Source organism: Malus domestica, chromosome 04 (genome assembly GCF_042453785.1).
Source record: "Malus domestica chromosome 04, GDT2T_hap1".
NCBI lineage: Eukaryota > Viridiplantae > Streptophyta > Magnoliopsida > Rosales > Rosaceae > Malus > Malus domestica.
This window is the reverse complement of record NC_091664.1, coordinates 12059990-12081476: the sequence shown is the minus strand read 5'-3', so window position 1 is coordinate 12081476 and position 21487 is coordinate 12059990. Positions and strand designations below refer to the sequence as shown.

Genomic DNA, 21487 nt, shown 5'->3' with positions numbered 1-21487 from the left:
GCACAGAAGTCTAGAAATAGCTCTATCATAATGATCATCCTCTAAAAGCAAACAGAGAAGAAACTGTGGTTGTCCAGGAAGTTTGGACTTTATTTCCTCAATCATCATTTCTACTCTAACCTAAGGCGGGGCGCACCTAGATTGAGAATTCTCTTCAAACACATCAAGTGAAGCCTGAATTTTAAATCTTCTTATATCTCCACATTTGATTAGATCACGAACAAAGGCTTTTAGATCACAGGGTGCAGAGAATTTAATAACAACTCACTTTTCTATCTTAGTTTGTTTCACAAGTGTCTTGTTGTTGAAATTCCAGCGCCTAGTTTAAGGAAAGAAATTGTCACCATTACCGACTTTAAGCATTGGAGCTAGAAAAACACTGCCTTCCACTTGCATAAAGCTACCACCAATTGAAACACCACATAAGTGTAGCATTAGTTTAGTATCATGATTATTGATTTCCACATTCTCTACATGTATAAAATACCTCGTACCGAGAGTGTATAATGATACTTCCCCAACTCCAATCATACACCAAAAGTGATTACAACCATTTGAACTATTTCATGATGGGTTAAAGATAATGCCATATCGATACTCGTATTTTCCAATTGAAATATAATAAAATAAGCTGAAAGTGTTCAAGGGTAGATATGTCCTTTTGTACAACCGGACTGATACACGATAATGCACCCGTAAATGTTGATTTAGTCTTTCTACTACCGCTGTAAAAAACTTAGCTCATTCCACAAGTAAGTGTACTTAAAAAGTTCTAAGGTTGATACAGATTTTGGACACGTTATCAACGGAGAAATGTCATTCGATTTTCAAGCAAAGATGGTAAATGTTGACTCTAAGTCATAGATAAGATGGCTCATTCTAAACAGTTCTACACATTGGAAATATAAGTGATACTCCGTCATGCTACCTCTACACAGCTGAAACATCCAAGGATATGTCGTCATGAATCTCCAAAAGATCAACATCATCAAAGAGTGTAAAGCGATGGTGAAATGAGACAACAGTTCGGTTGTCAGAAACTTTATTCATTTCCAAGTTTCCAAACTAAACTAACTTTTCTCGACCAAAAAGTGAGGAAGGATACTATAGGTGAAAAATCACCAACAAATTGTTGATAAATCGACAGGACCAAGGATATCTCAAATTCACAACACCTTATGAGAATGTCAACATTCTTCCACTACAAGCTCTTTTTGGGAAAAGAAAAGAATCTCATCCACCGAGATCACGTCTTCCAAGATGAGTATCAATTTAATCGAAGTTTACAATCTAGGAATCTGGTACAAAGCTGACAAACAGAGTTTAGAGAATTCGGTCTCACAGTCAAAGTAGATAAGAAGATCATCGATAAGACCACTAAGAATTCGTCGGACCATGGTGGAAAACTCGGGTTACCAAGGTTGGTCGACTAAACCATCAGTTCAAAGTAGGGTTTGCACGATTTTTTTTTAATCATCACCCGATCAAGTTGCTAAAGTCTAGGCACAAACCTAGGGTTAAATCTTACGCCTTCGCGAATAAATTTGAAGTTCCCTAGATAAGGTGTTTGGTTGTGTAATTCTCTAATCAGTAAGCTTCAATGACTAAGTTCTCTCAATAAAGTAGGACCCATTCGAAAAGTCACAAGGACAATTGATGTAGGAGTTGTTCGATAAGGAATAGGGAGAATAAATGTGGTGATAACAAGGTGAATCATTGATGTATTCTACTTTTCGCATTCGGTGGCATCCCAAGTAGAATTTTAAGAAAAGATGTGAAAGGTATACCTCCTCGAAACATGCTAAGTTACTAACCAACTCTATGGCACGAACTAAAATGTCTTCACAGTCTTCTCAACACTCAAAACATTCTAGTAGTGAGATGTCATTTCATAGTTCGATTCTACTGTCCCCTTGTGAAAGTGATCGAAAGGTGGCTAGTCAAAGAAATTTCAATTACCTAAATAAGTAACATGGTTAACCTAACCGTGAATTTACTATTTTAATACAAGATCTGCTACTAAGGTTCCACGATTTAATTTCTCCGGCTCAAGTAGTCACTGTTAATCAACATATCAGTGACGCCGCTAATTAACGCATATATGATAATTTTAAATTTGTTCACTACCCTGACACTGTAAGTTGACGTCTTGGCATAAGGGTATCACTTCCAAATATTAGCATGTGTCCGGTATCAAAAATCATACCGCCTGAATATTGGTTAACAACTTATGGATATCGGATAGTGTCACCAATCAGTAGCACCACCATAGACTGATTACAGATTAGAACCCGTTCGGGTGAAAGGTTTTGAACGATTGGTAAGGAATTGGTTATGTGAGGCGGTTCATTAATTCTAGGTGTAACAACTCGTACACCTGTGCCTATACTCATCGAAATAACGAGTACAACACCAAAAGAAAACTCGAAAACTAGCTTTGGCTGGAATGTCCTATGGCTAGAGAAAGAATTTCCTAACAATTTACCTTAGGACGGGCTTAAACAGAAGTCGATCTTCCTCCTGAAGATCCAGAATGATCACTAACGCATTTGGAAAGATTAGTGCTATCAGGGACCAAAAATGATTGTCTCCCTGACATTCTTACTTCAAGTGCTACCTTTTAGCACCACATTGTCACATGAGACATTTCTAGAAATTTTGACGAAGTGAACTTTGTAAGAATTCTGATAGATAATATACTAACGGATGCTGCCAAGGAATCAAAATTATTTTTGATTTCCAATCTCAAAAGGTTTAATAATGATGGCCAAAGAATAGAGATGGAATTGATTTATAGATCCTTGGTGATACACTGTTATTGATACATTAACTCTGTTTTAGGGCCATCAACTAGTCTCAAATCTACATCTTTCCTTGGCGAGGAAGTTCTTTGCTTTAAATCTAAAAGCATTCACCAAAGTAATCTTCTAAAATGTCGACAAGTCGACAAAATTGCCTAAAACTTAGGAAAAGCTAACACATTTTTTGTAGTCGACGAGGTGGCAAGATTCGAAAATTAGGCTCAAGGACCTAGAACGCTTTCATCACGCGTGTGATGGATGCAATATTGCCCAACTTATGCTTTGATACCAAATTGTCACATCCCGACCCGGACTCCACCACATCCCGTGCTTAACTCCATCGTAGCACGATATTGTTCGCTTTGGGCCTCGACCACGCCCTCACTGTTTTGTTTCTAGGAACTCACATGAGAACTTCTCAATGGGTCACCCATTATGGGATTGCTCTTGTGCGAACTTACTTAACTTTGGAGTTTCGATGGAACCTGAAGCCAATGAGCTCCCAAAAGACCTCGTGCAAGGTAGAGATGGAAATTTACGTATAAGGGTTAGAGGATCCACTCCCCTGAGCGATGTAAGATGTTACAGTGTGTGAGCGAACTAATGATAAAATCAAGTTTCCTATAATAATTGTACTATTTATCATGCAGAGAAAAACTTACATTCATTAGAGTACCGTGAATTCACGACACTCATTACATAATTTACATGCATAAATATAGCAGTTACAACAACTTGTTAAGTGTAAGTGTTTCCTAATCAATAATTTAACGTGAAGAACCATAAGAAACAAGTTTCGAACAAAGGATTTCGCATACTGCAACTCACTCACAACAAAATGAGCCATTACTCTCTCGGACGATAGAGGTAAGTCAGTATGGGGCAGTGGGGAAGTAGGGTAGGGCTAACCTATGAACCAAAAGGCAGCACAAAGAGGTTCTGTTTGGTAGGTACATAAATGGGAGATCTTTTTGGAAGATAGCCCAAAGATCTTGTTGTCCACACATTCTCCATGTTCTCCCCATTCAATAGAATTCGGATCTTCGCCGGATTCATTTTGTGAGGATTCTAAGAGTTCATGAATCGTGTTTAATTAAATATAAACAGTATTTGATAAAAAATTGACCATACGATGTACGATGAACAAACACGATTTACAGATTTCTAAAATCTTCATCAAAAGGATCCGGAGAGGATCCTGTTGGCACTCGATCACCTATCGATGCAGTTCAATGCGCAGCACCAACTGGGAACTTTGGCAAGGGTTTAGGCGTAAAACAAAATAAATGCTGTCAGCATTGCTTTAGCTTATTTGTATTCTTACTTGTGCATTAATATTATGAGGTTTCTATTAATACTGTAGTAAAACTGCATTTGTTCACTTTGTTTTTAGACAAATATGAATAATACTCATAGAGCATCGGACCCGTCGTTCTGCAATCTGCATTAAACTTTGACATTTGCACGGTGATGTTAAATATTGTGTGATCATCAACAGCTATATTGATGCAATAAGATATTGTATTTTACTAGGTATCGAATTCTCGTTTATTATGAGAATTGAACTTAATATTTGTTGGTGAAGTAAAATATTGTTAAATTTTAAGATTTGCCACTTTAATTGTTGAAAAATATTACTAAATTGTAATACTAATAATAGTTTATAAAACCGTTTTAATTAGTTTAAAGTGTTTGTGGTGTTGGAAAATATTAGCATATTATGATTATTTGAGTTTGCTTGTTAGTTAGTATATGGGCCTAGCCCATCCGAATTAGGGTTTTGATTTCTTGTCTTTTAGGATTAATGTTAGTTTATTATAAATAACATACTTGTTATTCAGTTGAGAATAAACTAGTCATAATATAGCCTCTTATGGTTTTGTAGCCGTTCCGGCATTCTCGTTTATTTAATAATATTCCTATTATTTTTTTAATCTCGTTCGTTGCACACTTTGATTTTCAACTTGTGGAACTGTCAAATTAACTCTCTAACATGCTACCTCTGAAAGTTTTAACTATGCAGTATGTATACTGTTATATTAATCCACTGGAGAGATTTCTGCGCCCATGTTTCAACATTTCATCATATTGTGCAAGCAACCCTACACTCGCATTCACATTTTTGCTGCCATGCATGGTTATGGAGCTATGCCATTTATTAGTTAAATATATATGTCCCACTGTTTGAATGTCTGTAGATACTGAGTTACAACAACGTTAGTGGTCCTGAGGATTAGAAACGCCGAGTTCTTATGAAAAATCCAATGTGCCTACGAAATCCAAATTGCACCACGTATGTGGATCAAATTAATATTGGAATTAGGGGTCCAATATGCTTAACCCTTGAGCCCCAAAATGAGGACGTTTTGGACAAATTTAAAGATTAACATGCACAAAAAAAATTAAAAAAAACAAACATAACTGACGTAGAAGTTCTCACTCAAAATTTTCAAGAGACTTTCTATAACCAAAGTTGGACATATAAAACTTACATCTCACAGGTTTTTCTTTATATTCGTAAATCAATGGTTCTGGTGGTTTCAACTCCATCAGTTTCATAGGACGTGTGACCTAGCTATATTATACATACATATATATTCTTATAGTCCTCTTGTCTATGATGGCTATGATGGCGAGGAGAAAGGAAGCGGATTGGCTAAAAAGAGAAATAATTATGGTGACAAATGTGCTTCCTTTTTGGCCAAAAACATTTGAGGGACATACTATTCACTTTTTATGAGGACAAGTTTTTCTACCAAAATGATGGAAGATTGAAACCAAAGATTCTTCTTCACGTCTATTGAAAAATGATTGTTTTTAGAAATTGCTAGCTTGTACTAGATGGTTGATCAATTTTCTCATACAACAATTTATCATATTAACTAAACAAATTAATATAGGAGTATACTTGTATACATGAGTTACCTAGAATGGACAGCTAATTAAGTATACAACACCTTGAGTAACTTTTAGCTTGTTGAATGCATATGTGCACATTTGTTTGCTTAATGTAAAAGAGAAAATTTTCTCTTTAGACGTAGATTTTACCAAATTGATCTTATCGTGGAAGATATATTATGACATATTGTTTAAGCATATATACATTATTGACCTACTTTTTGATAGTTGAGGTTTTAGTAACATTGATCTCAATATTTTTGTCCGTCCAAGTATATACATATCTTCCACTTCGCTCTCATTAGAACACCGTCAAATTGATAACATTCTAGTGAGGACCAAAATAGAGGTCTTGTCGAATCACATAAAAAATATAAAACCATCAACTTATGTCGACATCAATCTCGTTCTATACATTTATCCAAGACTAAGTAATCATAAATTCTGCTTTTGGTAAGAATAATCGAGAAGAAAAGGGGAGCATGTAGATGCAGTCTCAAGGGGACAAATCATGTAAAACGATTGACTGCAATAACCTTCAAACTTGTTTTTCTACATCGACCATAATTCGATGGATTTTCATGCTGCTTATGCTTATTATGGATGTCAAAGACTATGATATCGGGCCCTCCCACTTGAGCAAATTAGGCATCACCAATGGTTGAGAATAAATAACATAGCATGGTGCCCAACTTTATACCACACCTTCTTCTGCTAGCACTCATCACCCCATTCATGCATCAATCTACACCCATCATTCAATATAAGCATTGGTTGGAGCACATTTTTGATGAAAAAAAATAAGTAATACATCGTTTTTCTCAAAGTACCTTAATGATTCATTCTTCGATATATATTTCTATAAGGATATACACTATTGAAATGAAAGATTAAAATCCTACATCCTTCAGAAAGGAGTATCCAATGTCGAGAAAGTGTAAACGAATGCAACTTGTAGAAAAGAGAAAAAGCCATAATTAGATATATGAAAAGTCCAAGTGAGTAAGGAATAGAATGTTTTATAAATGTTCAATGAAAGATGATTTTTTTGTTCTTCTCTCAAGGAGACAGTCCATAGTAGAATCTGTGACTTTCTCTATCACATCCAGATTACTAAATTGCACATTGTTCATGGTGGATTGCAATCTATCACGGGCATCGACAGTGATAGATGAGCTTTTTTCTACTAGATAAACTCAACAGGGCACTAAAATGACAAATAATTTATAACTCATATGGTTGAAAACATTCACTCCTTTGCCTAAGGTCTCATGAATAATGTAAAGTGGGACAATACGAAAATGGAGCAAAAAGGGACGTTTTGACGATACAAGAGGAAAGTTCGGATTCCCTCATCCTCCAATATCGCTTCTATAGAAGGGGACACTATTACAAACAAAAAAAAAGGGATACTATTATTGAATATTATTGTCTTTAAGTGAAAATTCTAATATACATTGATTCAATTGTTAAAAGAAAAAGGATAATGCAAGGGAGACCATTTATTTATAGGAGTTTTAACAAAAAATTCGCGGTACTATTCACTTTAACGAAAAACCACATTTTTTCACAAAAAAAGTCAAACCTGATAATTTTACCCTTTATTTTGTCATTATCATTAAAACTCAAAGTTTTCAAGTCATTTTAATTAGTTTTCATTTTATTTATACCATATTTGTAAACTATATGAAAATCATTACATGGTGTTTGGTACGCTTGAATAAATAATGGTTTTGTTTTATGCCTCGGACAGAATTTTATTTACATATCTCAAGTGTCAAGCCCGTGAGAACTTCTAATGTTTCTCTAGCGTGTGTTTATCTTCAATGATTCCAAGATGGTAGGTATATCCAGGCTAGAAATTACTTCTGACAAATTGGTGGGTCTCTAGGATTGTTTGCAAAAGATTTGTGAGAGATATGGCTGTACCAAATCGAGCGTCAGCTTGACAGCGAGGCACATAATTGTAATATAATGTCATTGTTGTAGGGAGTAGGATTCTCTTCCCTCTTTTTTTCCCTCATTTTCCATCCTCTCCTATTTGAACGGTTACCGTTAAGCTACGTCAACATCTTATATTAATTTTTTATAGTAAGAGAAAAACAAAATAAGAGAATGTGAGAGGAGGGGATGGAAGGGGATGGAAGGGGATGGAAAGAGAAGGGGAGAGAATTATAGTCCTAGTTGTAGGCCTAATTTTACTGAGGGAAAAAAAGGAAAGGGCAGGCGGCCGACGGAGAGAAAAGAGAATTTGGGGATTCTCTAGAGATGGGTTTTCATCCCATCATACCTTTATTTATAGTAGTAAGAAATTGACAATCCTGACCTTTTAAGTAATACATTATAACTAAGAAACTATCTAAAAGATATTATAGAATCCTATAAAGATTTACAAAACTACATTCTTGACTAATTTAGGACTGCAACAGTTCCCCTTGAGTTTGTAATAAATACCCAAACAAATGTTGCATCAGGTCTTCAATGATGAAACAAGAACAATTGATGAAGTCGTCTTATCTAGTTGGCACGATGAGTGAATGAGAGTCTAAAAAATTAACGGAAGAATGCATAGGTAGTAAAACTCACAAAATTTCACTATGGTAAAACCTAAGGTAGGATAAAACCCATAATATAAAGAGAAATGTGAGAAGTTGCATTAAATCAACACTAAACGCCTTCAGGACACAAGTAAAGCGCACAAAAGGGTATGATTAGCTTAGGATGGGTGCATTGTTAAAAACCTTAGTAGGTAGCAAAAATTCAAAGGGGAAAAATGCTCTTAATTTTAGGGAAAAAGAGTACGTTAAGGTCAAGTGAGTATACTTTTGAATATTCCCCCCTGAGTTGGACAAAAATTCCAAATGAGAACTACAAGCATTGCAAATGAGATAGTTTGCGCATACCAATTCCTTAGACAAGTTTTTGGAATGTTGACCTCAGCAGTGACTTCGAGAAGAGGTCAGCAACGTTATCTTGGATCAGATCTGCTTGACTTCGATCTTCTAATGCTTTGCTGATATGATGGGGGTGCAATATGTTTAATGTTGTCTTTGTTGAAGTATCATGTATTTAGTCTGGTCGATACATGCGTATTTTCTTCATGGATCATCAATGATGGATAAAAAAACCGCAAGTACTTCAAATATGCTCAAATAAGAGCTCTCAATCATGTCTCTAACGTGTAGCGTAATGAGGTGCAGTGAGTCTTGGAAAGATTCGAAAAATTCGCAATTAAGGTTTATATTGTGGACTTTCAAGATATACTGGTATTCCCTAACAGTAAAGACATAACCATTTGGGAACATGCCTTGTGTGGGTCTGATAAGTAACTAGTGTCAACATACCAAATAAGGCAAGCATCATTTTGAGGATCAAAGGGTTGGATCCACTTGGGATTTGTAGTGAAGACCAAATTCGCAATACCTTCAAGGTAATAGAAAAACGTCTTTAATGTCAATTCAGTGGCTGCGTGTACAATATTGTACATTTACCAACATATCAATAGTGAAGGAGATGTCCTGTCTAATGCAATGAGAATATTGTGGGGGCATGCACAAGTAAAGAAGAAGAAACATAAGGATTAGAAGACTTGAGTGATGACTTGGGTTTTTATGTAGCATTATTCCACTTATCCATGAATCTAATCCAACTAATTAACCAGCCAACCAAACAACATATCTAGCAGTCTCTCTCACTGATCAAGGCTTGGTTGGACCCTCGCCATTTTATCCTCATGTGTTCATGATTGAAGCATGCTTGCTCCCAAAGGGTGGCAATCAGTCGCTTTGCTTCCACTCATCACTTTACTTGATAGTTTATTAATTTCCTGGGATTGTGTATAATCAAATCGTGGGGATCTCAAGTATAACGGGATTTTTATTGAATCCATTGCTCTAGTTCATGTCATATATTGAAACATCATAGAATTTTCGCAAATTATTGTGTCCATAGAACTCCTCATTTGGTTTGGTTAAGCTTCGGACGAGGCATGCAACTATAACTTCGGCCAACTTGAATGCTAAAACAAAACAAACGAAAAATCGAAGTGAACAAAAGTTGCACAAACATGTATTTCGAACATGTTACATATTCCCTACTTGAACAAATTAATCCCAATTTCACTATTATTTTTCTTACAAAGTCTGTTCATTACATGGTATTTTCAAACCTTGAAAATATCTCGTCGATGGCTAATCTAACAAAATTCATCGTTTGACCTAGTAAAAATGTATTTTATATGAAGAAGACGTTAATTTTGTGGTTCAATCAGAAAAGTTAGCACACATTATCCTGGTGAACTCATCCGGCACAAACCTTTTCATTTCATTTCAGATTGCAGGAATGTGACAGGAAAAATTCTACATTTTTCATAATTCACCCTAAGGCACACCAATAAATGATAACAATTCTCAACCATTATTTTTGAATTTCTGAAATAACACTTATCCGGCTACCAATACTGAGATCAGAACATGAATCAGAAAGGTAATTGAATGATTCTGAAGCCCAAAAATTAAATTACGGTTATACGCAGCTACTGGTATAAATAGCACTTCCACAATCTCTAATCATTCTCAACTTCAAGGTTCTCGTAAATTTCTTTTCCTCCGCGGAACATAGTTGAGTCGCGAACGTTTGTTCTTGACAGGAGTACACCAGCTCTGACCATCAACCACCTTGCCTCTTAATTTTTTGTACTCCCTTGATCTTAAAACTGTCTCCATAATGGTAATATCTTCACGGATTTCGTGTCTGGAAAGAGAAGCCAGACCAGGAAGAATGTCCCTCTGAAAATCTTTCATTCTCCTCCCCCTTCTCAACTTAATGCCAAATTCCTTACTGTCGTTGTAATTTACTTCAGAAGGCTTTGATGACACGCAATAGTTATCTTCAGTGCTCCCTGTTAGATTTAGTGTGAGTAACTCATAAGAATCAGAAGAACACTGCGGTTGTTCACTCTCCCTCGTTTCCATCTTTGTTGAACCTCCTACTTCGTGAGCGCAATCTTGATAACAGGATGAACTCTCCAATGAGATTCCGACAAGTGCTTCAGCTGCTGCTCTGATCAAAACATCCAGTTCAGCTGAATCTCCTCCCTTGTTGAGGTCTTTGTGTTTTAATTCATTGTTGTCAGAAGATCTTTGCTCCTGCTCACACATTAAGGTTTCTGAAACTTGAGACCCTACATGTGTTCCTGAAAACTGATCAACGGAAAGGGGATTTGAGTTTCTGTATTCAATCTCAGACTGCATAGTCTTTCCGCTGCTGGAATCATCTTCGGCAATGCAGCATGGTTTACATGAAGCAGAAGATATATTGCCATGCCCATCTCGATCAGTTTTTTGACAATTATCAGTAGATGGAAATAAGGGGTCTTCTATTTTGTTGTTCTCACAATTCACTTGTTTAGCAGAAGTACACGAACTACTTCGACTGTTTAAGAGTTTCATGATGAACCCATTGTTTCCATTACTGGGGTCACTACTGTGGAAACCAACTGCTTCACAGAGGTCTATCTTTGATCTAGACGCAGCCTCCAAGCTTTCATTGACCATTCCACTTATGCACGATCCATCAACTTTGAAATTTCCAGCATTGTATTTTTTAAACCTTTCAGAACTTTCAATTGAGCTATTACTATTTTTCTTTTTCCCAGTTCCGAAACAATGAGTGCCCTCCTCTACCTTGCCAACTAATCCGTGTAAATGTGACGAGCTAGCGGTTGAAAGATGGGCTACTGTACGATCATTTGAGAGACAAGATGAATCATCATGCTGAATTTTGTTGAGGTCCAGAACCCCTGTTTCATATGAACCGAACAGCTCCCTCCTGGTGGAAGAATTGTTAATGGCAATGCCACCGGAACACTTTTCTAATCCTGAAATAGAGACCAACACAAATTTTAAAATTTGACAAGACTGAAATTTCAGAAACTCAATGCCATGTAAACAGTTGTGCACAGATGACTGAACCCGTACCTTGATTGAAAGGATTCCTCTCCCTGCCATCTAAATGAGGGTAACTCTCGGCAGCATGAAACAATAGATTTTTCTTCACACTACTTGAGATGATCGGATCAAAAAGGACAGCAACTTCTAAATTGTGGGTGCCCCCGACGCTTGTAATTGGAGCAGTACTGCTGAATGAAGGTGACTGTTCCAAACCCTCATTTGATGTCCTTTCAATCGATTCTTCTAAATCAATCACGTGTTGCGAGCCGGAATGAGTTTCTAAATCAAACCAAGTCCTCATAGTACCTCCCTCTATCTTACTGTCCTCTTGAATGCTCAGGGAAAGCTTCACCTCAGCTGGATCTGCGAAATTATCACAACACAGATCACCTAAGTTCCAGAGTTACTTTCAAGCAATATTATGATCCTTCAGGAGATTCTTACCAATATAGCTAAGAAATTGGTCTGAGGGAAGTTTAAGCTCAGGAGTCCTCGGCTGGATCTTATCATCTACACCCTTGCACCCTTCTAACAATTCCTGAAATTTGAATTGTGTAAAGTGAACTTCAAAGACAAGCACCAGCTCAGCACAAAAAAACCACAAATTATAAGTAGTACAAATGAAACTAGGTTAGTCATCGACCCATCTCTAGAGACTAGATGTTTCATTTATCTCTACCGCGGGCTACAGTAAATGCAGATAGATCTTGACAAAATTAGTTGATAAGTTTGTTACATACAACAACAACAACAACAAAGCCTTTTCCCACTCAGTGGGGTCGGCTATATGAATCCTAGAACGCCATTGCGCTCGGTTCTGTGTCACGTCTTCTGTTAGATGATAAGTTTGTTACATAGGCAAAACCAAATTTCGGTCCAAATATTCTTCATTAGACCTACTGCTGTCAGTTTGAAAAGGCCAAATACGCTGCAACAAAACAAACAAGGGCCAAATGGGAGCACAAGCAGTGGCTGCTTCCACTCCTCTTTATCATCAAACCATTCTTCACAACATGTAGGAAGTGAAAGATTCACTTACCATAGGTTCATCTCTAGCATAATTTTTCAGAGGTAAAAGATTCGACTCAGCTCCAGCTATGCTGTAATTGTATCTACCAAACTCCATCCAGCCAAGGTTTTGCATCAGCGTCTTCTGTATCCTATATAGATGATGGAGTTGATGAACCTGTATGCAAATCAGTAGCGAAAATTATATACAGTGGAATCTATCTTATTTTTTCACATGTTTCCCAATATGCATCTTAAACACATGTAAGGCCACTTCGGTGAAGCCTACTTTAGAGTGAAACCCAAAGTTTACAATCTTCCAAAATGAAGCAGAAAAGCGGAAACGATACAATTCGGTTTTTCTCATGCCTTACATAACATCAATGGACAACAAGGTTTTCCCATTGCAAAGCTTTTTTTATACGATAACCAATCATGCAGATGAACAAAAAACTGTAGTCCTAAATTATGTCAGGGCATGACTCAACGTTTATCCCATGATTTAGAGTATCCTAATACCTGCTTTTTAAACACAATCTCCTGGCTGAGCATAGTCTTCCTCAAAACGTCGTTTAGAGAACCAGTGTATGCTTGCACTGAATTCAGATCATGATCTCCTTGCATCAACATTTTTTCTGTTTATGTAATTACATCAAATCAGATTTGCATCTTTGAGCATGACAGAATTTATAAACAATTTCCACAATGTACTTCATGCCTAGTCCCTACGAGTCTCTGTCTAATTGCAAGTAATAAGAAGTGGTTTCTATACAAATCACTGTACAGAAACTATTAAGTAAGTATTCAAATTGGCAACTAAAATCTTGTTCTTTGCCATTTGAAGGAAGAGTTTGCAAAAATATCTGTTGTATTCTCTCACTAACTTTTTAGCTATATGATCTCACCCCCACCGACTTTTTCTAGTGATAATCTATTTTACACCACCTATACTTCCCTCTCCTTTCCTCCATGGTTTGACCAACAACTAAATTTACCGCAATTAAAAGTAACGTCACCGTAATCAATCCAAATGCAATTCTTCATGATTGAACTAATTATAATTAAGGCTTATTAATTAATTTTCCCCTTCTAATTTTACCCCCTAAAACTTGTTTTGCCTCACTTTGCCCCCGAAACTGCCATTTTCATCTCATTTAATCTCAGTTCACCAAATTTTTGTCAATTCCATGAAATAGGCCTTAAATTAAAGGGTTGTATGGACATTAGTTGTTGACTGAACTTAAGGACTGGATTCACATGCCTAAATTCCTTTCTCCTCTTTCACATAACCCTAATTTGTTTCTCCAACTTTTCTCGCCACAATTCACATTTCGCTTGGTAAATATGTGATGATCACCCAAAATCTCTACGCAAGTTGTTGCCAAGCATGGGGTTATTTCTGCCTGCGTAACAAATGAAATGTCCATACTACCCTTTAATGTAAGGTCTACTTGACAGAATGGATGAAAATGGCAGAATGGATGAAAATGGCAATTTCAGATGGCAAGGTGACAAAAAACAAGTTTAAAAGGGTAAAATGAGACTAAATGGCAGTTCCAGGGTGCAAATTAATTAATAAGCCTATCCACAAATAAGTTCAAAAAATGTAAAACAAAAGGAAGAGCCTATAAACATCCATTGAACCTGAGTAACCAATTAATGAGACCTCTATCATCCTAGTTGCAACTGTGGTAACCCATCTGATTCTCTTCTACGATTGTCTGGAATTCGTTCCCCACATCAACCACAACGTCGACAAAGTTATCACTCTTGATGAGATGATAACCTAGTTGTGAGAAAGGTTAATATCATGTTTTATCATTTCTGGTACTTGGGGAAATCCAGAAAATGGTTTTGTGGATAATCCACTCACATGGCCCATGGAAATTGTTATGCAACCAAACTAATTCGTAGTAAAGGTACTATTGCTATTAATGCATCAAACTCCTGAACCAAAATTGAAAACCCAAAAGATCATTACTTTTTAACAACTCAAACAACAAAGAACCAGGAAACAACAATCAGACAACACATTCCACACCCAACTACTGCAATATAATTCAAGCAACACAAATCCCATGTACCAATTTCTCTATACATAGCAACACAAATCCCATGTACCAATTTCTCTATACATAGCAACCCAATCTCCAAAAACACATCTTTCTGCAAAATTTGGAAATGTAGAGAGAGGAGAGAGAGAGTACCAAGGTGAAGAAATATCTGCTTCTTCTTCTTCTTCTTATCCTTCACTAAATTCTCATTTTCTCCAACATATCCAAGGGACTGTGATCCAAAACCGCTGCCATGATTCAACTTGGGAGAGAGAGGGAGAAAGAGGAGAGAGAATCGGATCACGCTGCGGTCGTCAAAGGACTGATGGCGGAAAAGAAAATTCTGCCCAGAGAGATAGGAGAGGGAGGGAGAGAGTAGCGAGTAGCACGCGCAGGAAGGGCGCGTACCGGATCAAAACCCAGTTGTTCCCACAACCTAATTTTTAACTCATCCTCTCTTTTCTCTTTCTGCCGATATTTTTATTATCTTTATGTCTCTTTCTAGTTTCTCTCTCTATCTTTCTCTCGGGCGTTCGGATTCCTTTCTCTCTTTCTCTCTCTTATTTCTCTCTTTTGTTTCTTTATTTTCTCTCTCTATATATCTCTCTCTTTCTCTCTCTTGTTTCTCTCTCTGCACTTGGATTTCTGTTTTAAGGAGTAGCTGTCACTTGTCAGACGTGCTTCTGCTAGAACAGTTTCAACTGCAAAAGTAATTGACAATGTATCTTCCCTATTACTTGTCTTGACCTTCTTATCCCTCCTAATATCTTCGAAATTCCACTTTTGTCCTCTTTGGAGAATGGACATTTTTTATATTTTAAGGTTAAGCCATCTCCAATTGAAGAAGGATCGGAGGGCTCTTTTTAGTTCTATAGCCCTTCAAAAAATTATATTTTAATAAACAGTGTTAGGCCATATTTTATGCCATCTCCAACTGAAGTGGCCACAAGATCATAGGCCAAACTTAGTCTAGTGACAACAAATCACCATACTCTTTACATTCCCAAACTTTCTCATCTCAAAGTCTTCCATCTTCATTTGCTTGCACTAAGAGGGTGCATCAGTAACACTGCCACACCACCTCATCACTACGACGATCCCTCTTACCATTGAACCACCATTACAATACCAGTCACCAACCTCCGTTTGAGAACTGAGCTCTAAGGCGTGTAAGGGCCGAGGAGGAGTTTGTATCGGTTTGACTTTTTCCGACGAGTTTCTTCCTCCACGACCAAGCTGGGAACGCAGGAACATCGAGGAGGAATTTTTCAGTTTTTTGGGTAATCCGACCACTTTTAGACCAATCTCCCGACCAACACCGACCAAGATTGGGCTTTCAATAGGTGAAACACATCGTAAGGATCTTCGATGCTCGCAAGGCAGGTTCGACCCGACGACATGATTTGTGAATGGGTCTTTTCTTTTACATAATATATATATTGGTTAGTTTCCACATATATATATTAATGAATTTTCTACGTGATTGCCATAATTAAAATAACGTTTATAAGAAATATCTTATTGTTGGGAAATTATGAAGTAATTCTACGAGATGCACATGTAAGCTTACTATAAGGGGATGCCTTAATTATATTTATGGTCAAGAATAGTATTATATTGACTAGAATTGTTGAATTACTGTGGCATGGTCATATTTACATTATCTGCTCATCGTTGCTGCACCAGTGTTATTACTCGCCTAGGGTCAGGGCCAATTTTTCACGTGTATGTTCACATCGCACCGTACGCTGACTTTGGATCCATTGTAGGTGCCAGTCCTGTCCTAGATTGCTATATGCAATCAGGACTCGTATGTGATGCGCATAACGCCAGTTTTCACGTGATTGTAATACCTCTGCATGAACTCGTGTGTCAGCATATGTCAATGAGCACTCAATATGATACGATTGTTTATGTGAGATTATGTGACTGCTGAACATTAGATGGTTACTTACGAAATATATTGTGATGTATTGAATTTTTGAGATATTGCAGGTTACAGTAAGTATTTTCATACTATACGTAGTATGTATATTTTAGAAACTATACTTGTTTTACAGCGAGAAGTTATTATGTTTCAAAAAGGTTTTATAAAACTTTATTTTTTGGCCCACTCTTTGTTTCGCCCCTCCAGGTTCTAGTGCTGAGTTTTCGTGTCGACGAGGATTCTTGACAAATCTTGGTATAGGTGGTTACCTTCGATGGTGTAATTCTCATCCTACCTTACTGTACTTTACTTATGCTATGACATCACGTGTGAATGGGTTCATTCCCGCTCACAAGTGTACTCTTATATTTAGGCACTTTTAGGTTTAAATTTATTCGTATTTTCCTCATCACTACAATTTATGGCTTTGTCACCCTCCTGGTAGTGGCCAGCACAGCTCGATTCGGAGTCCATGTGGACACTCCGGGTCAGGATTTGTCAGTTTGGTATCAAAGCATAAGTTTGGGCAGTATTGTGCACATCGCACGCATGATGTAAACATTCTCGGTTCTTGAGCCTAATTTCTGAATCTTGCCACCTCGTCGAGCATGAAAAGTGTGTTAGCTTTTCTAAGTTGTGAGAGATTTGGACAACTTATTGACCTTCTAGAAGAACATTTTGGTCCTCTAGAGTTTAAACAAAGAAATTCTTTGCCAAGGAAAATCTCAATTTGGAGACGAGTTTGTGGTGCTGAAGCAGGGTTAATATGTCGGTAATTGTGTACCACTGTAGATTTAACAACCTATCCCACTACTGTTATCTCGTCATCTCTACCAACCCTTTGGAGTTAGGAAACGAATAATAGTTTTGATTCCTTGGCAGTATCCGTTAGTATACCATCCATCAGAATTCTTACGAAGTTTACTTTTGTTGAGATTCCAAAAATGTCTTAAGTGATAACCTGGTGGTAAAGTGGTAGCACTCGATGGAAGAACATCTGGGGGACAGTCACTTTTGGTCCCCGATAACACTAACCTTTTCAAATGCACTAGTGATCATTCTGAATCTTCAGGAGGAGGATCGACTTCCGTTTAAGTTTGTTCTAAAGTATATTATGAGCAAATTCCTTTTTTTCCAGCCTTAGGACATTTCAACCAACATTGGTTCCCAGATTTCCTTTCGATGTTGTTCATTTCGATGAGTATAGGCTGGTGAGTATGAGTTGTTATACCTTTGGGTAGTAGAAATCCCAAAAGTTGTAATCAATTTCTCCTAGAATCAACGAAACCACCTCACAGGACCAGTTCCTTATCAATCATTTGAAATCATCTACCTAAGCGGGCTTTAACTTGTAATTAGCCTATGGTGGCGATACTAATTGACGATACTATCTGATCTCTAGGAACTATAAACCAGTAGTTAGGTGGTATGATTTTTGATATCGAACACATGTACTAGTATCTAGGAGTAATACCTCTTCGCCAGAACGTCGGTTCATAGTTTCAGGGTAGCGGACAATATCAATATATCATATATGCGTTAATTAGCGGTGCGATTAATAGACTGATTAACAATGACAACCTGAGCCAAAGAAATTAAAATTGTGGAAACTTTAGGAGCAAACCTTGTTGGGGAACAGTAAACTTGTAGTTGTTTCAACTTTACTTTCCACTTAGGTAACCAAAACCTTTTCGACCAGCCATCTTTTCTATCACTTCCACAGGTAAACATTAGAATTGTAGCACTAGTTTATTTCCTGTTGTAAGAACGAGATAAGTATTGAGGAAGTTTTGAAGACCTTTAGTGCGTGGCATTGTGAAATGAAGTGGTATGGTGCGTTATGAGGACGTATATCTCTAGCATCATTTCTCAAAATTTTACCTAGGATGCCACTGAAGTGGGAAATAGAATACACCATCGATCCACTTTCTCATACAACACCAATTTTCCTTGCATCTTCTTGAACAACTTAGACGTCATTGAGAAAACTTAGTTACAAAAACTTACCGAATAGGAATTTACCCAACCAAACACTATACCTTTGGGAACCTCGAACCTATTCACGAAGGTGAAAGATTAAATCTTAGGATCGTACCCAGATTTTAGCAACTCAGTTAGGTGACGATTAAAACCATTAACCCATACTGTGAATTGATGGTCTACCTGACCAACTTTTAGAGTTCGAGTTTACTTCCATAGCTTGACGAATTCGTAGTAGTCTTACCGATGACTTTCTCATCTATCCCAGCAACAAGTCCTCTAAACACTAACAATCAACCTTATACCAAATTCCTCAAATGTTAGTTTTGATTAAATTGGTACTTTTGGGAGAAGTGATCTCAGCAAACGATATTCTTTTCATTTCTCCCAAAAAGGTTGTTGCTAAAGAAGTGTGACATTCCCGTAAATTATTGTGAAGTACGAGATATCCTTGGCCTTATCGAGTTTATTGGTAGTTTCTTAACGACTTTTCAATTGTAGCGTTTTATTCCCAAGTTGGTTGAAGAAAAATTAGTTTAGTTGAGACGTGGAATATGATTAAAGTTGTGACAACTGAGGTGTTGTTTATTTCCTAACCTTGTTCGTACACTTTTCGATAACATTGATAATTTCAAAATCCACGATGACGTTTTCTCTGGACATTTTGGCTATATATATGTAGCATGACGGGATATTGCTTATGTTTCCCAACGGTTGGAACTGTACGAAATGAACCATCTTACTTATGACCTAGAGTCAATAATTATCATCTTTACTTGACAACTGGGTGACACCTCTATGTGGAGAAATGTGTCCAAAATCTTTACTAACCTTAGACCTCACAAATACATCTTCATTTGGAAAAAACTAAATTTCTGACAGCAACGGTGGAAAAACCAAATCAATGCCTATGATTGCACTATCGAGTATCACCCCGGTTATGTAAACGTAGTTACTATTTACCACGACAACCGATATATGTACACTTGAACACTTTTAGCCTATTCTATCCCATTCTTGCATCCAAATGGAGATTGGGAAATATCACCATAAACTCCCTGTACGAGGTATCTTTTACATGTAAAGATTATGATGATGTCTCGGTGATTATCGACTGACTGACAAGTCAACTCACTTTTTGTTGGTCTAGGGAGACTACATTTATATCACTTAGTAAAATTTCTCATTCCTGAATTTTTCAGATTTTCTGGTGTTTCGATCAACATCTACTCTGAATGTCATTCTACATTCATCCTCTTGTGCTAGAAAACATTTCAGTCAACCGTGAGTACATGTCTACCCTATTACATTACGTACTATTTTTTTGAAGCAGTCAAACAGTCTAGGAAAATTGCTCGAACCTTAGAATTTTAATTATAACCTTTAATTCCTCAATCACCCAACAAATACTCTGTTGAACGGATCTTTACTGTTGGTGATTGAATATTCTGGAAGCTACCATTGTAGCGACATGTTATGCATTAAGTCTAGTTATCTTGTACTCTAGATTTGATGCTTGCTTTGACCCTCAAATTCTTGAGTTTTCTTTTAGCCTTCTTGACATAGTTTTTCACTAAATTCGAGAGAAATTCACTATGAATCTGCTTGTTATTTGGTACCACACTTCACCCTCACGCTAATGGCCAGTCTGAACGAATTATCCAGACCTTCATGGTGTGTTGCGTTTATCCGTTCTATAGTTTTAGGATGATTGTAGCTGACACTTATATTTGTTGAGTAGCGTGCAATGATGCTTATTATTTCGGTTTGGGTGTGATATTATTTAAAGCATTGAATAAAGATTTTATGCACAGTACATAATTGATGGAAGAGTATTGTGAACAGGTATTTGAAGAATCGAAATTACGATGTAGCAAATTTGTGTGCTAGTGACGTTATCACTTGATGGGGTAGTACATGTGCGTGATTGAGGCAATAATCAGACGATTTATGTGTATTTCCCAATGAGGGGCAATATGGTAATAATGCACCCTCGGGAATTTTTTACTTGCTTATCATGACAACAGTGAGTTGTTGGTATTGCGGGTTGCAGACTGTAATATCGATAATTTATTTGTTGGATTTGTTAAGCAAGTGGATAAGTAGGCCTGTCTATGTTAGTATTTTTTTTTAAATTTATTTATCTATTGTTGGGCTTGACCCAAAGATACTACACGCTTATTCTCGGAGTATGTGACACTATGAGTGCGTAGGTGAAATTTATCCATGTTCGGTTTTGATTTCAGTACAACTGTTTTAACTTTGCTTTATTATATATATATATATATATATTGAGGTTATGTTATTATATATCTATTTTCAACTTTATGTTTTTATAAAGAATTTTATATTCTAGTATTGTATCGAAGGAGAATGAAAGTTTGGGTTTGGAGGCATGAAAGAGGAATCATTGCAATCCGATCGCGATGGAATGACACTCTCTTTTATGCAACCACTCTAGCTTGATTTCTTATTTTATGTATAGCAACTTATTTCAAATTTCAGGGACAAATTTTTTTAAGGTGGGTAGATTGTAATAACTCGTCCCTCATTTTACAATTTTTATAAATTTTTAAAATATGAATTTACCAAAATGCCCTTGAGGCGAGGATTGTTGACTTTTGTTGCCCATCATTTAAAGGGATTTACGATCCATTCTTTTTACGTATTTGTGTAGTACTCGACGAGATGAAGGCGTGGGCACAAGCAGAATCAGATTTGGAGATATGGTGAAGATTTTATGGACTTATGCATGTGAAAGGCAATTTGGTAACTTCCTGTTGGGAGATATTTTGTGTGTGTTGTTTTGTAAGCTGGTGGGGCCCACACTTTATTTCTTCCTCTCTTCTGTGTCTCCCACCTTTCCGG

General features: G+C 36.9%; 1 protein-coding gene across 2 annotated transcripts; it reads right to left on the bottom strand.

Annotated features, from left to right (window-relative positions):
* Positions 1–9990: 9990 nt before the first annotated feature.
* LOC103411705 (uncharacterized) lies at positions 9991–15338 on the bottom strand. 2 transcript variants are annotated; one of them, XM_008350339.4, is made up of 6 exons: positions 14866–15338; positions 13178–13293; positions 12690–12836; positions 12095–12188; positions 11678–12013; positions 9991–11577 (listed from the first exon to the last, which is right to left on the bottom strand). In XM_008350339.4, the coding sequence occupies exons 2-6, from the start codon at positions 13286–13288 to the stop codon at positions 10280–10282; spliced, it is 1986 nt and encodes a 661-aa protein (XP_008348561.1). In that variant the 5' UTR covers positions 13289–13293; positions 14866–15338; the 3' UTR covers positions 9991–10279. The 2 variants fall into 2 exon arrangements, with proteins under 2 accessions (XP_008348561.1, XP_008348562.1); XM_008350340.4 differs by lacking the exon at positions 13178–13293 and having other exon boundaries at positions 14866–15248.
* Positions 15339–21487: the final 6149 nt, after the last annotated feature.